This window comes from Liolophura sinensis, chromosome 11 (assembly GCF_032854445.1).
Source record: "Liolophura sinensis isolate JHLJ2023 chromosome 11, CUHK_Ljap_v2, whole genome shotgun sequence".
In the NCBI taxonomy this organism is placed as follows: Eukaryota; Metazoa; Mollusca; class Polyplacophora; order Chitonida; family Chitonidae; genus Liolophura; species Liolophura sinensis.
The window spans coordinates 10,787,581-10,800,887 of record NC_088305.1 but is presented as its reverse complement, the minus strand read 5'-3'; the positions used below and the strand labels follow the sequence as shown (position 1 = coordinate 10,800,887).

The following is a 13,307-nucleotide window of genomic DNA, read 5'->3' as shown; positions in this document are numbered from 1 at the left end:
CTCAAGAATATTTCACTTATACGACGGCAGCCAGCACTATGGCGGGAGGATACATAACAAGGTACTACAAAACGCCAAGCGTGGTTTTAAAAAAAATGAAAAAAAAAGTTAAAAAAAAAACAACAACAAAAAACAAACAAACAACAACAAAAAAAACACAGTACATTTAATATTTCTCCACATGCTATCTAGTCATTGTATGCGAATATAGAAACGGTATGTACTTAGTTACAATGAAAAGTAACAATTAAGAAGAATTGGCATGTTACTAAAGAACTTTCCCACTTGTCACGTACAGATATGCCGGCCATTCTGTATGGTGGGAAACAAGTGATCTTCAACGTAAGTTAGACTGTATGAATGACCACACGAGCGTAGTTGCCAGCTTATTGTTACCTAAGACTTTCAAGCACTGATGAGAGTTGGAAAGCCTACAATTCCGCGTCTTTTTATAACCAATGAAATGTTTACGTCACCTTCTATGCTTTAAGTGAGTGAGTGAGTGCTTGGGGTTTTACGTCGTACTTAACAATTTTTCAGCGATATGACGACGAAGGAATCCTTAGTGTGCTTGTAATGTGCCTCCTTGTTACAGGACGGATTTCCACCGCTCTGTTATCTTGTGCTGCTTCACTGAGACGCCTTACCGAAGGCAAATAAGCGGCCCCGCCCGAGCTATTATACTGATTGATACGGGTCAACCAGGCGTTACACTATCCTCTTCAGTCTGAAGGCCAAGCGAGGAAGTTACAACTTTCTCTTTTAAAGTCTTAGGTGTGACTTGACCCATAATTGACCCTGGCTCTACCGCCTCCGAATGGTTTAAGTGGGATTCTTTCACGGCGTTTCAGAATTTGTTCTTATGTTTAAATAGGCACAATGTTTTATTGAACATGTCAGTTTTGGAAATTAGGATTGTTTTTAGGCGACAAAATTCTGTACCCAGTGTGTATTTCATATATATATATACCTCTCGATTTATTTTATTTGATTGTTGTTTTAGGCCCTACTCAAGAATATTTCATTTATAGACCTACTGGGTTGCTGGCAGACCTTCCCAGGTACGGCCGAGAGAGGAAGCCAGCATGAGCTGGACTTGAACTCACAGCGACCACATTGGTGAGAGGCTCCTGGGCCATTGCGCCGTGTTTACATGCTAACCACCCTCTGCTTATCTAGTAGGCTATCATTAAATTTCGATCGCTTTCAATGTTAAAGGATACGTGAAAAAGCAATATAAAATGACGAGTATGGTTTTAAACAAAATAAAGAAACAATATGCCCGGAAAAACTTCTTAACCCGTCTGTTGTATGCGTACATTATTTTCGGTCAATGTTCGGAAATGACGTCATCGATGAACGTACTGGAAACACGGGGCCAGCTCAGCACCCCTGATACGAGCTCTCTGTCCATCAAAGTTATTCTGTCTACTTTTGTGACAGACTGCTAGTACCTTACGGAAACTGTTGTTTAAAGCCATTTGTATTCCCTAAGAAGTAGGCTGGGAAGATTTTTTGTGCTTCTATATGTTACAAGTATACTCACATCATATACATCTTATTAAGAAATAAAAACCAAGCACTTCATGTATTCTTTAAATGAGTTTTTATTGTTTCTATATCCAAATGGGCTCAGCTTGGCTGTCCATCGATTAAAGCAACATGCCTCTGGCTCAGTTCTTCAACCACTCCAGCTGTATATGCCTTTGATTTGGCTGTCCATCAATTTGAGCATCATGCCTCTGACTGAGTTCTTCACCTATTCCATGAGCATATGCCCTTGATTAGATTGTCCTCTGCCAAGTCCGACTGATATCAGCATAAAGGCATGTGCCCTTAATTTGTTCTTCACATATTTACACAATACATGTATCAATATGATATGTTTTTGACAGAGACCATCACACCTTAAGCCCTTGGCACAATTCTCCATGTTCTCTACTTATCCAGATGACAAAACATTAGTTTATTCGACTGTCCAGTGTCATTTAACGCCATAATCAAGGCTTGTCACTGACAAGATGGTGATGAAGTAAACCAGCTTTATCCAGGCAATATCTCTGTGACTCCATTCTCCACCCATTCAGACAATAAAACTTTTAGCTGTTCAACATCGTCTAACGCCATACTCAAGATTTTTCATTTACAAGATGGTGGTGAAGGAAACCAGTTCTATCCAGGCGATATATCTACGACTCCATTCTCCACCCATTCAGACAATGGAACTTTTAGCTGTTCAACATCGTCTAACGCCATACTCAAGACTTTTCATTTACAAGATGGTGGTGAAGGAAACCAGTTTTATCCAGGCGATATATCTGCGACTCCATTCTCCACCCATTCAGACAATGGAACTTTTAGCTGTTCAACATCGTCTAACGCCATACTCAAGACTTTTCATTTACAAGATGGTGGTGAAGGAAACCAGTTTTATCCAGGCGATATATCTGCGACTCCATTCTCCGCCCATTCAGACAATGGAACTTTTAGCTGTTCAACATCGTCTAACGCCATACTCAAGACTTTTCATTTACAAGATGGTGGTGAAGGAAACCAGTTTTATCCAGGCGATATATCTGCGACTCCATTCTCCGCCCATTCAGACAATGGAACTTTTAGCTGTTCAACATCGTCTAACGCCATACTCAAGATTTTTCATTTACAAGATGGTGGTGAAGGAAACCAGTTTTATCCAGGCGATATATCTGCGACTCCATTCTCCACCCATTCAGACAATGGAACTTTTAGCTGTTCAACATCGTCTAACGCCATACTCAAGATTTTTCACTTACAAGATGGTGGTGAAGGAAACCAGTTCTATCCAGGCGATATATCTGCGACTCCATTCTCCGCCCATTCAGACAATGGAACTTTTAGCTGTTCAACATCGTCTAACGCCATACTCAAGACTTTTCATTTACAAGATGGTGGTGAAGGAAACCAGTTTTATCCAGGCGATATATCTGCGACTCCATTCTCCGCCCATTCAGACAATGGAACTTTTAGCTGTTCAACATCGTCTAACGCCATACTCAAGACTTTTCATTTACAAGATGGTGGTGAAGGAAACCAGTTCTATCCAGGCGATATATCTGCGACTCCATTCTCCGCCCATTCAGACAATGGAACTTTTAGCTGTTCAACATCGTCTAACGCCATACTCAAGACTTTTCATTTACAAGATGGTGGTGAAGGAAACCAGTTTTATCCAGGCGATATATCTGCGACTCCATTCTCCGCCCATTCAGACAATGGAACTTTTAGCTGTTCAACATCGTCTAACGCCATACTCAAGACTTTTCATTTACAAGATGGTGGTGAAGGAAACCAGTTCTATCCAGGCGATATATCTGCGACTCCATTCTCCGCCCATTCAGACAATGGAACTTTTAGCTGTTCAACATCGTCTAACGCCATACTCAAGACTTTTCATTTACAAGATGGTGGTGAAGGAAACCAGTTTTATCCAGGCGATATATCTGCGACTCCATTCTCCGCCCATTCAGACAATGGAACTTTTAGCTGTTCAACATCGTCTAACGCCATACTCAAGACTTTTCATTTACAAGATGGTGGTGAAGGAAACCAGTTTTATCCAGGCGATATATCTGCGACTCCATTCTCCGCCCATTCAGACAATGGAACTTTTAGCTGTTCAACATCGTCTAACGCCATACTCAAGACTTTTCATTTACAAGATGGTGGTGAAGGAAACCAGTTTTATCCAGGCGATATCTCTGCGACTCCATTCTCCGCCCATTCAGACAATGGAACTTTTAGCTGTTCAACATCGTCTAACGCCATACTCAAGACTTTTCATTTACAAGATGGTGGTGAAGGAAACCAGTTTTATCCAGGCGATATCTCTGCGACTCCATTCTCCGCCCATTCAGACAATGGAACTTTTAGCTGTTCAACATCGTCTAACGCCATACTCAAGACTTTTCATTTACAAGATGGTGGTGAAGGAAACCAGTTTTATCCAGGCGATATATCTGCGACTCCATTCTCCGCCCATTCAGACAATGGAACTATTAGCTGTTCAACATCGTCTAACGCCATACTCAAGACTTTTCATTTACAAGATGGTGGTGAAGGAAACCAGTTTTATCCAGGCGATATATCTGCGACTCCATTCTCCGCCCATTCAGACAATGGAACTTTTAGCTGTTCAACATCGTCTAACGCCATACTCAAGAATTTTCATTTACAAGATGGTGGTGAAGGAAACCAGTTTTATCCAGGCGATATATCTGCGACTCCATTCTCCGCCCATTCAGACAATGGAACTTTTAGCTGTTCAACATCGTCTAACGCCATACTCAAGAATTTTCATTTACAAGATGGTGGTGAAGGAAACCAGGTGTTCCAGGAATAGTCTGAACCACCCACCTTTGGTGAGTTACTGACAAACTGTCCCACATATGATCCACAGACTTGCACGTCATATTGGTCTTCAGCAAATGATCAGCAATTAACGTTTCCCTGGGCAAACAGCCCCACTAGGGCTGTCGACCACCCAAGCAAGTTGCTTTTGACTTTCCCTTCATTCAAGAAATAGGACTGCTTCTCCAGCAAATCAGACAATGCCTGGACTCAATTCTCCAGCCTTTCAAACACTATGGATTATGCCCCTAATTCATATCTTCACCCATTCCAGCTGTACATGCCACTGACTACATTATCCACTTCGTCAGCATATATGCTTAATTAACCCTTCAGGAATTGCTTCTTTACACATTCAAGCAATACACTCCTCACTTGCTTCTCCGCCATTCGTGATCTTTGCCCTTCTCCACACATTCAGCCAAACCCCAGTTTTCACACGATCATTCGGGATGCCGATATGTTTTTCATTTAAAGGGATATAGAATCATTTCTGATTTGCTGGTGTGAGAGAGAGGCATTCATAGGCTATACCTAGCCTAAGCTAAATTTTAGGTACCGGCATGGCAGATTTATTCAAGCGTGACCAAGACTGCAGGGTTTAACCCAGGAAAGCCAATCTACCCTCTCAGCCAATCAGTGTTAATTCTGTATCTCTCTAAACAACAGCCAGATTCATGGATGGGTGTACTGGGTGTGCCTGGAGAGACCACCATATGTCCCATACGGTACCTGACCAACGTTCATGTGTAAAGCCGCAGACAAACCAGTCAGTTCTGGATGCCATTTTAGTGAAAATGAAAAAAAGTCCGAAATAAAAACCAGATAGTCATCAATCATTTAACACACAGGATACAGTTTTAATGTTTCCTTTTTCAAACCGGATTACAAATGTTCTGCTGTATTTACACGAGTTTACACCTGCCTATTCATTTCAGTGTTGATAGATTGCAACAAAATTCAAAACACATTCGCCAATCTCAGTCAAAACGATGTTGCTGACTTCAACGATTCTGATGATGGGGCTTTTTGATGGAGAGAAATTAAAACACATGGCAAAGTTTGACACTACACTTCCTTCAGACCTTGAGACAACTGAGAGGCAGGTACAAAGAGGTTATTATGTTCTTTGCGGCCACCTTGTGACAAAAAGTCGTATTTCTTATGTATTTTTTGTAAATGACATTGCCTGTAGGTTATAGTGCCATAAGGCAATGTCATATCTAAGAAAACTTAAGAAATACTGATTTATGATGTTTTGTGTAAGTGGTGTTAGATCTCCAGACTCTCAGTTCATCTAGCAGCTAGCCAAAGCTAGTTTAGCACTCATGAATTTGGACTTTTCACATTTTCTGACTCAGCACTGTTTCTCTCCAGCAATCTGGCTATGTTAACAACTGTATATTTGGAAGGCAACTAGGTTAAATAAATTCATTAATAGTCGAAGTATGGCCTAGATTCCTTCCTTTCTTCTTCTTGCTGTAGTTGTTGCTGTTGTGCCGGTGATTCTGCGACTTCCTTTACTTCTATGTTTACACCCAGGGGCTCTAGATCAGGGTCTGAAAGCACACACATATATAGATCTGAGATCGGTTTCATTCTTCCTAGCTTAGCTTTCAGAAATACAGATCTATACTCTTCCATTCGCTAACCTGGAACTCCTCGACATGTCGAAGCTGTACGCAATAAAAACACGTTTCCTTACTTCATATCATGTAGTTATTCGTGAAAAATAAAGACCATCACGTCACAATCAACATAAATGTATCTGTTTTATTGGTGGCAAGATAAACTTCGCTAACTGCCATTTTCAATTTGAGCCGGCCGCACTCATATCAATCGGAAAAAGATAAACTCGTGGAATGATTTGACTGAAACCAATGAGATGTACACCATCTTAAAGGCGATTAACAAATTGTTTGGAAGTCTGAACTTTATTTTGTGTGTTAATCATGAAGAGAAATGAGCTATAATCAATTATACTGTGGAAAAAAGAGGGTTTTAATTTTGGGAAGAGCATCCGAGTGCACCCTAGCAACTGAGTCATCTGATTTTGAAAATGGTGGCTTGCGAAGTTCTGATGCTGTCCACTCGGATGCGTCAGTTACATTTGTGTTAACTGCAGCATTATGCTTTTCATTATTCCCACATAATGGGGTGATATGAATTCAGAATTACGTTCAGATCACAGGACACCTCTTTCTGGTGCGAACAGCGTTGGTACTTGGGAGACAGCCCAGATGACAGGACTGAGCTTCAGGTTAGTGTATGTAACGGTTGAGAGCCGTTAATGTGGAAGCTAAGCTGGGAAAATGGCTAACCAATCTCAGTGCAAACCCATACCCACTTTTTTATTGGTATTTCAGATGACACCGATTTTTTTGCTTTGTTTTACAGGCAAGCCGACACTAAAAAAATTCAAAAATGGAGTAAAAATAATAATGTGCTATGCATTAAAAAAAACCCTTGACCATGAACAAATCAAATGAAAAAACTACTATTAATAGTACCCTAACAAAAAGGTTTGACAGCACTCAATTCTCTATAAAATAAAAACAAGTCACTGATTAACTTTCCCACTTGTGTGTCACATGAGCAACATTAAGAACTTACTGTCACTTATGTTCCACATGCAGTGACAGCACAGTACAGATTCTTAAAGGAAAAGACCTCTAAAAATCGAAATAGGCATCATTAAAATAGACCACTTACAAATATAATTTCGTTTATTTTTTTAGATTTCTTTTAGAGTTAAAGGCACTCAAACATTTGAATTCTAATGTGAACTTCATGGATCACACTACGAGAGGTTAGGAATTCTCATGTTATAGGAAGTTTATCCCACTCTAAACATGACACGGAACAACTCTTTTTTACCTATGAGTAAGACTGCTGAAATAATTTCCTCAAAAATTCTTTCCTTCTGGTGAACATCGGGAAAAAAAGGTGATGTGACGTCAGTGTTTCTAGATACCATCAGTATGGCTCATAAAGCCCACCATAGTATTCAAATATTTGAATGCCTTTGAACACTCTTAAAAAAAAAAATCTAAAAAAAAAAAAATGAATGAAAGTATTTTCACGCATAGTTTTCAGTTGTCTGTATGTTGAACCTTGCTTCATATTTCAGTTTTCTTTTACTTTAACATAACACTGGGTCGTCATTAAAATATCATCCGACCGATCCTCGAAAAAGGCCCTAATCTAAACTTTTCATTGGGGCTTTGATAAAAGCTTTGTTGTATTTTTCTAATAATTTAATTTTTTTCAAAAAATTCATTTTCATTTTTTCATTCGAGTAACCCTCCACCCCCCCAAAAAAATTGAAACTCCGACCAACCCTATTCTTTTTGTTAGGATCGAGTTACGACTAACAAACAACATTTTAAGGATGGGCCTCAGACAAACTGGCCTCACCTGAGAAGTTAAAACTGGGAAACTGTGTCATATCTTGACCGCTGGCACCATAAAGTTTGTCTAATTTTTCCAATTCTGCTTTTAACTCTTTCTCCTGAGCAGCTGTGGCATCCACCAGTTTACCTCCTGCTGACCTGAAAACAAAAGGGACCATATAAACTTAACATTGCATCTGGCTTTGCCTTGCCCCCTAACAGTCCTCCCTCTTTCTTTAGTAACGCAACAAAGAGTTCCTTCCTAACTGTATTATATAGGTAATACATAGATGTATATGTACACGTACACCAGCCTGTGTCAGACATGTTACATACACCTGAAACATTATGTTCTACCTTTATATACATATATATACATATATATATATATATATATATATATATATATATATATATATATACACACATTTATATTGTATTGATAGACTGACATGGCTACGCGATAATCAGGCTATGGTAATCAGTAATGGCCTACTGAGTTCACAATACAGTTAAGTATGAAAGTCCAGTCAATGACATCAACCAGTGAAAAGGCAAGAGGGCATAAAGAGGGACATTAACTTGTTTCAGGTTGATCTTTTCGACTAGTAGGTGTCAAGCCACAGCTGTGCGCGAGACTGTGGAATTTGCTACTTTTACTTCGAATGATCGAAACTTAAAACAGTGACACAATGGTGGAGTGGGTGACTGTTTTCTTGCGTCACTGATGGCTAGACGAACATCGCCTTCAGAGTGTGGAGTGTTTTAGATCGACCCTTCCTCCTCTAACTTTTCACACAAAGAACAACATTATTAGCTCAAAGCCTCTATTGGTAAGGTGTGAAGATGTATGCATGTTTTGATGCAAACTAAGTGGGTGAAAATAGATGTCCTTATGAGAAGAAACATGTAATGCTCTAATTTCTAATTTCTGTATTTAAAGGCAAAGCAGTGCAGTGGCTTGTTTCTAACCATGTTGTGTTCAACCAAATGAAAAAATACAAACAAACAAAAAAAAAAAGAACACCTGAGTTGGACCGATTATGGTGGGTTGATCGGATTACATGACAGAATTTTACCTCACGTTACATGGGCTCACGTTATTGAGAACGATCGAGTTCTAAGTAGAAATTTAGTGTCTAACATGTTCGCTGTACCTGCATGTGTGTTGTCGGTTCGCTGCACAAACTCTTACAAATGAGCTTATGTTTAATAAATTAAGTTGTGTAACAGGCTATTAAACAGTTTGGAGTTATTTTGTGACAACCCCTAATTGTTGTCTCACCAAAACCTGCATGAATTTGTGAAACTACTGAAATGATGATTTGGTGTATCAAGATTTAAATGAATGAATTTAGTTCAAGGCCCCGGGATCACGAAGCAATCTTAGACTTAAGTCAAAACTTCAACCATTAATTTTGGTATGTTCCTTTCTGTTATATTAGCTGAAATTTGTTGTACATTAACTTACCTAGAACTTATGCTGATAAGCAATAGTTTGACCTTGTTTCATAAGAAATAACACATTTATAGAGGTTTTAAATTTTGACTTTAGTCTAAGATCTCTTTGTGATCCTTGGGCCAGGTGATTAGTCAGACATTCTACCCAAACCAATGAATATGATGTTTATGGACTACTCACTTGCTCTTCTGACCATACTCTCTGATCTTCTGCACAAACAGCTGCTGGATGGGGTCGAGTGCCCCAGCCTTCTGGGTAAGGACAGCTGATGCGGCAATGTTACGTCTCACGTGGTGCAGCACACACTGCCGCGCTGTCGACAACCTAGTCACGGCCTGGACCAACATTCTGTACAAACTATCAAATATACAAGACATCAGAGATCAAACTTCTGTACAACCTGTCAACTGTACAGCACATCTGAGATCAAATATTCTTTACAAGCTGTTAATTATACAACACATTTGATTTATTTATTTATTTATTTGTTTGATTGGTGTTTTACGCCGTACTCAAGAATATTTCACTTATACGACGGCGGCCAGCATTATGGTGGGTGGAAACCGGGCACAGCCCGGGGGAAACCCACGAGCATCCGCAGGTTGCTGGCAGACCTACCCACTTACGGCCGGAGAGGAAGCCAACACAACACATTTGAAACTGGAGTCGTGAGGGCAATAGAGCTGCCGTTGATCCAATGTGGCCTTCATGAGACGGCCCGGGAACTTCGGATGTGCCTATATTTGAAAAGGGGCACATATCCCATGTATGGACAGCCACTTTTCCAATGTGGCTTGCATGCTTAACTGGGGCAATAATTTCACATATGAAAACAGGGTATTCTTGAGGTACCCAGGTGATCAGGACCTGAAATGTATTTTCTCACCTCGGAGCAATTGGCCCCTAGACATAAAAAATCTAGGGGCCAAATAATTTTTTCAGGGGCCACCAATACACAGAGATTTATTTTCAGCAATCAATGAAAATGTTATCAGGCATAACATATAATATATGGGAAAATCAGTGGCAACATAGAAAGGTCAAAGCAGTTCTTGGAAGCTAACAAAGAGGCTTTGTGCATTTCTGATGCCTCAAGCTTTGTCACAGCATCTAACTTTAAACTGTTCGTTCCAGCTGCAAAAGCAGAATTTTTTTCAGTCAAATTTTTTGCATAAGTCACGTCATGAGATTTCTGTTGTGGTCAAACTTCAGCCATGGCTTGGAGAAAAGTTCTTTTCGTGACTTTGTTCTGGGTCCCGTCCTTGGAAACATAAAGCCATTGGTAACTGAAGCTTGTTTAGGGCCCCAGGCAAGGCGGAGAATGCGGGGAGAAGGAAAAGGATAAGGCGGCACTTGCCGTTGGAGTTGGAGGCGGCTTTATTGTTATTGCACCACCAGACACATGGGGTGTAGGATCAGTGTAATCGCTTTCAATTTCATTGGTCGCTTTAGGAGACATGAAATCCAGCAAGGACCATTGTTTTCCTCCCTTGTGCCCAATTTCCTTTTCGGGTAAGTTGATGATTAGCAACAAAAATGATATAGCTGTCAAAACAAAATTTACGTAACGGCTCCACATGGCCCTGCGAAAAGAGCAACCAGAACGAGGCCTTACTGTAGAAAAAAACAGAATGACCTACAAGCGCATGCACTGAAAGCCTGCTCACCTTTCTTTGGGATATTTCATGTACGTAACATGCATATGCTGTGACCAACACAAGACCGCATGCTATGAGATTAGAATCTGCAATCTTCACTGTCAGTGTCGTTTTCGATGGGTGACCATCGCTGAATTCAACCTTTTCGAGCAGGCTACACTAAATACATTCACTCAACATGTACAACAACCCAAATAGAGCTTAGTTGACAATGGCGATCCACCACAAAATTTTCATTTGCCAAAACACTATTGTACTCACAAGTGGCGAACTGGCCTCCAGTTATTTCAAGCCCTGGTGGTGTATATGAGTTTCAAATTTCCTTTCATTGATTCAGCCTTGTGGACTACCGCACACATTTTGCCTCAAAGCATGCTCTATCTCAACTGAGGGATAGTCTTTGCTAAATTCCCACTTAAATTTCCTCACCACTGCTGTTGAGCTTTGTTCTCCCCAATACTCAACGCAAGTAACCCAAGCATGAGTAATATATAGACAGTTTGGAATGCCTACACTTTATACATTACTTGTGTTAAAGTATCCCAAACAAGATTTTAACAGGTGAGGAGAATTGGTGATTGAGGCTTTGGGGTATTATTTCATGAGTAACATGTAGACAGTTCGGAATATCAGCGTCCTATGTATTACTCATGTTTTACTGCCCCAAACTAGACTTCATCAACGAAAGTGAATAGGTGTTTGAAGCTTCAGGGTACTATAAAGAAACTATTATAGATACACTAACTGTCAGGGCAAAAAGATTTATCGTTTAGCTTTAGGTACAGTGTAGCTTTTTATTCACAGCTTCTGTCGGCATCGTGGTGTGAAATATGTCATTCGGCCAGGTGTAGCTAATCGAAAAAATTTTAGTGGAGTGCTATATCATGATATTACCAACTGCAGAAAGACGTTAGTCTTATCACAATATCTGCTGTAGGCTGCAACTAAGTTCTCGTCAGAAAACTTGGGCTACAAAGTCTGCAGAACATTCGCCTTTTTGGATATAAAGAAGTTTAAATCAAATAGGTCAATAACTGGGACACGACTGTGTTTTGTTCAAAATGGAGCAAATACAATGACCTCCAATTCAAAACACAGACTTTCAGGCCTCAAGACTCAACTCGTTCTTGACAGCGTTGTTGTTGTTTAAAGTGTCTTTCCCATGCAATATTTATCAAGACGGTCTGCTCGAGTGTCATAGAACCATTTTTCCTGACCAGTATTACACACGGTATGTGCTTATTAATTAAGTCACTCATCTGCAGAAAAACTGCTCTGATTCATCGAAAATACACAACATTATTCAATCCTTACCGGCTTCCAAAAATGCAGCACGAAATTCACCACACGGTAATGGTGGAAGGACAACTTTGCAGCGTACAGCGCATGCGTGTTTTACTTAGCTGGCTACCAAGGGACCATGTCTGATTATCGTGTTAAAAATAAAAAAAAAGTCCTCAAAATGTTGTCAAAAATGACTGGCTGTGACGACATTGTTTTCAATCGTGTTTTAACGTTGCTAAATACATATTGCCGAAATAATAAGCCTGTATCACAACAAACCATTTTTATTAACTTAGGAGATTTGTACATTGTGACCTATGTCCCTTAATTGGATTGTTTGATTGGTGTTTTACGCTGTACTCAAGAATATTTCACTTATACGACTGCGGCCAGTATTATGGTGGGAGGAAACCCACCACTATCCGCAGGTTGTTGTCAGACCATCCCACTTACGGCCGGAGAGGCCCTTAAATGGAAGAGCAGAAGCTGCCAATTCTTTTTAATCGTGCCAATTGCTGTAAATCATGCTGTGCCTGTGCCACTTTCTCTATCAAGGCACAGTTTTATTCTTGGATCAATTCTCAGGGCAAACAGTTTATATGTTGCGATTAAGACTTCAGATTACAGAACTGAACAATTGGTGATGCATGTATCATGGTGTTTTTGCTGTACACCGTGGATCTGTTGGCCAGCAGACATTTTTTTAATGCTGCATGACTGTAAGGCCCTGCAGAAGACACCAGCAAGTTTTAAAAAGTGACTCCACCGGGTCATCATTTGTGTTTTTGAGGTCTGCCGTCAACTGTTCAAAAGGGTATTTTTGGTCTGATTGTTGTTTTACCCCAGAATTTTTCCACATACAATTACGCTAAGTTTTACGGGTAAAGGAAACAGGAGTGCGCAGGGTAACTGCAAACCACCAGCCTCTTGACATACAGATATGCACATCATATTGGTGGAACACAAGTGGTCTTCAGAAAATGTTGAATGCTTATATAATTTCCCAAAGGTAGGAATTAAACCTGCACCTTGTGTGTCCTAGCAGCTTGGAGAAAGATCTTGACTACCGGTACTCAACCATGACTTACTCCATTGGTCAGTCATTTTGAAGTGTAGCTTAAATTT

The 13,307-nt window shown here is 40.1% G+C and overlaps 1 protein-coding gene across 1 annotated transcript; it reads right to left on the bottom strand.

Moving 5' to 3' along the window:
• Positions 1–5,222: 5,222 nt before the first annotated feature.
• On the bottom strand, positions 5,223–12,260 carry LOC135477805 (ATP synthase-coupling factor 6, mitochondrial-like). The gene is made up of 4 exons (XM_064758009.1): positions 12,213–12,260; positions 9,421–9,597; positions 7,804–7,937; positions 5,223–5,945 (listed from the first exon to the last, which is right to left on the bottom strand). The coding sequence occupies exons 2-4, from the start codon at positions 9,585–9,587 to the stop codon at positions 5,821–5,823; spliced, it is 426 nt and encodes a 141-aa protein (XP_064614079.1). The 5' UTR covers positions 9,588–9,597; positions 12,213–12,260; the 3' UTR covers positions 5,223–5,820.
• Positions 12,261–13,307: the final 1,047 nt, after the last annotated feature.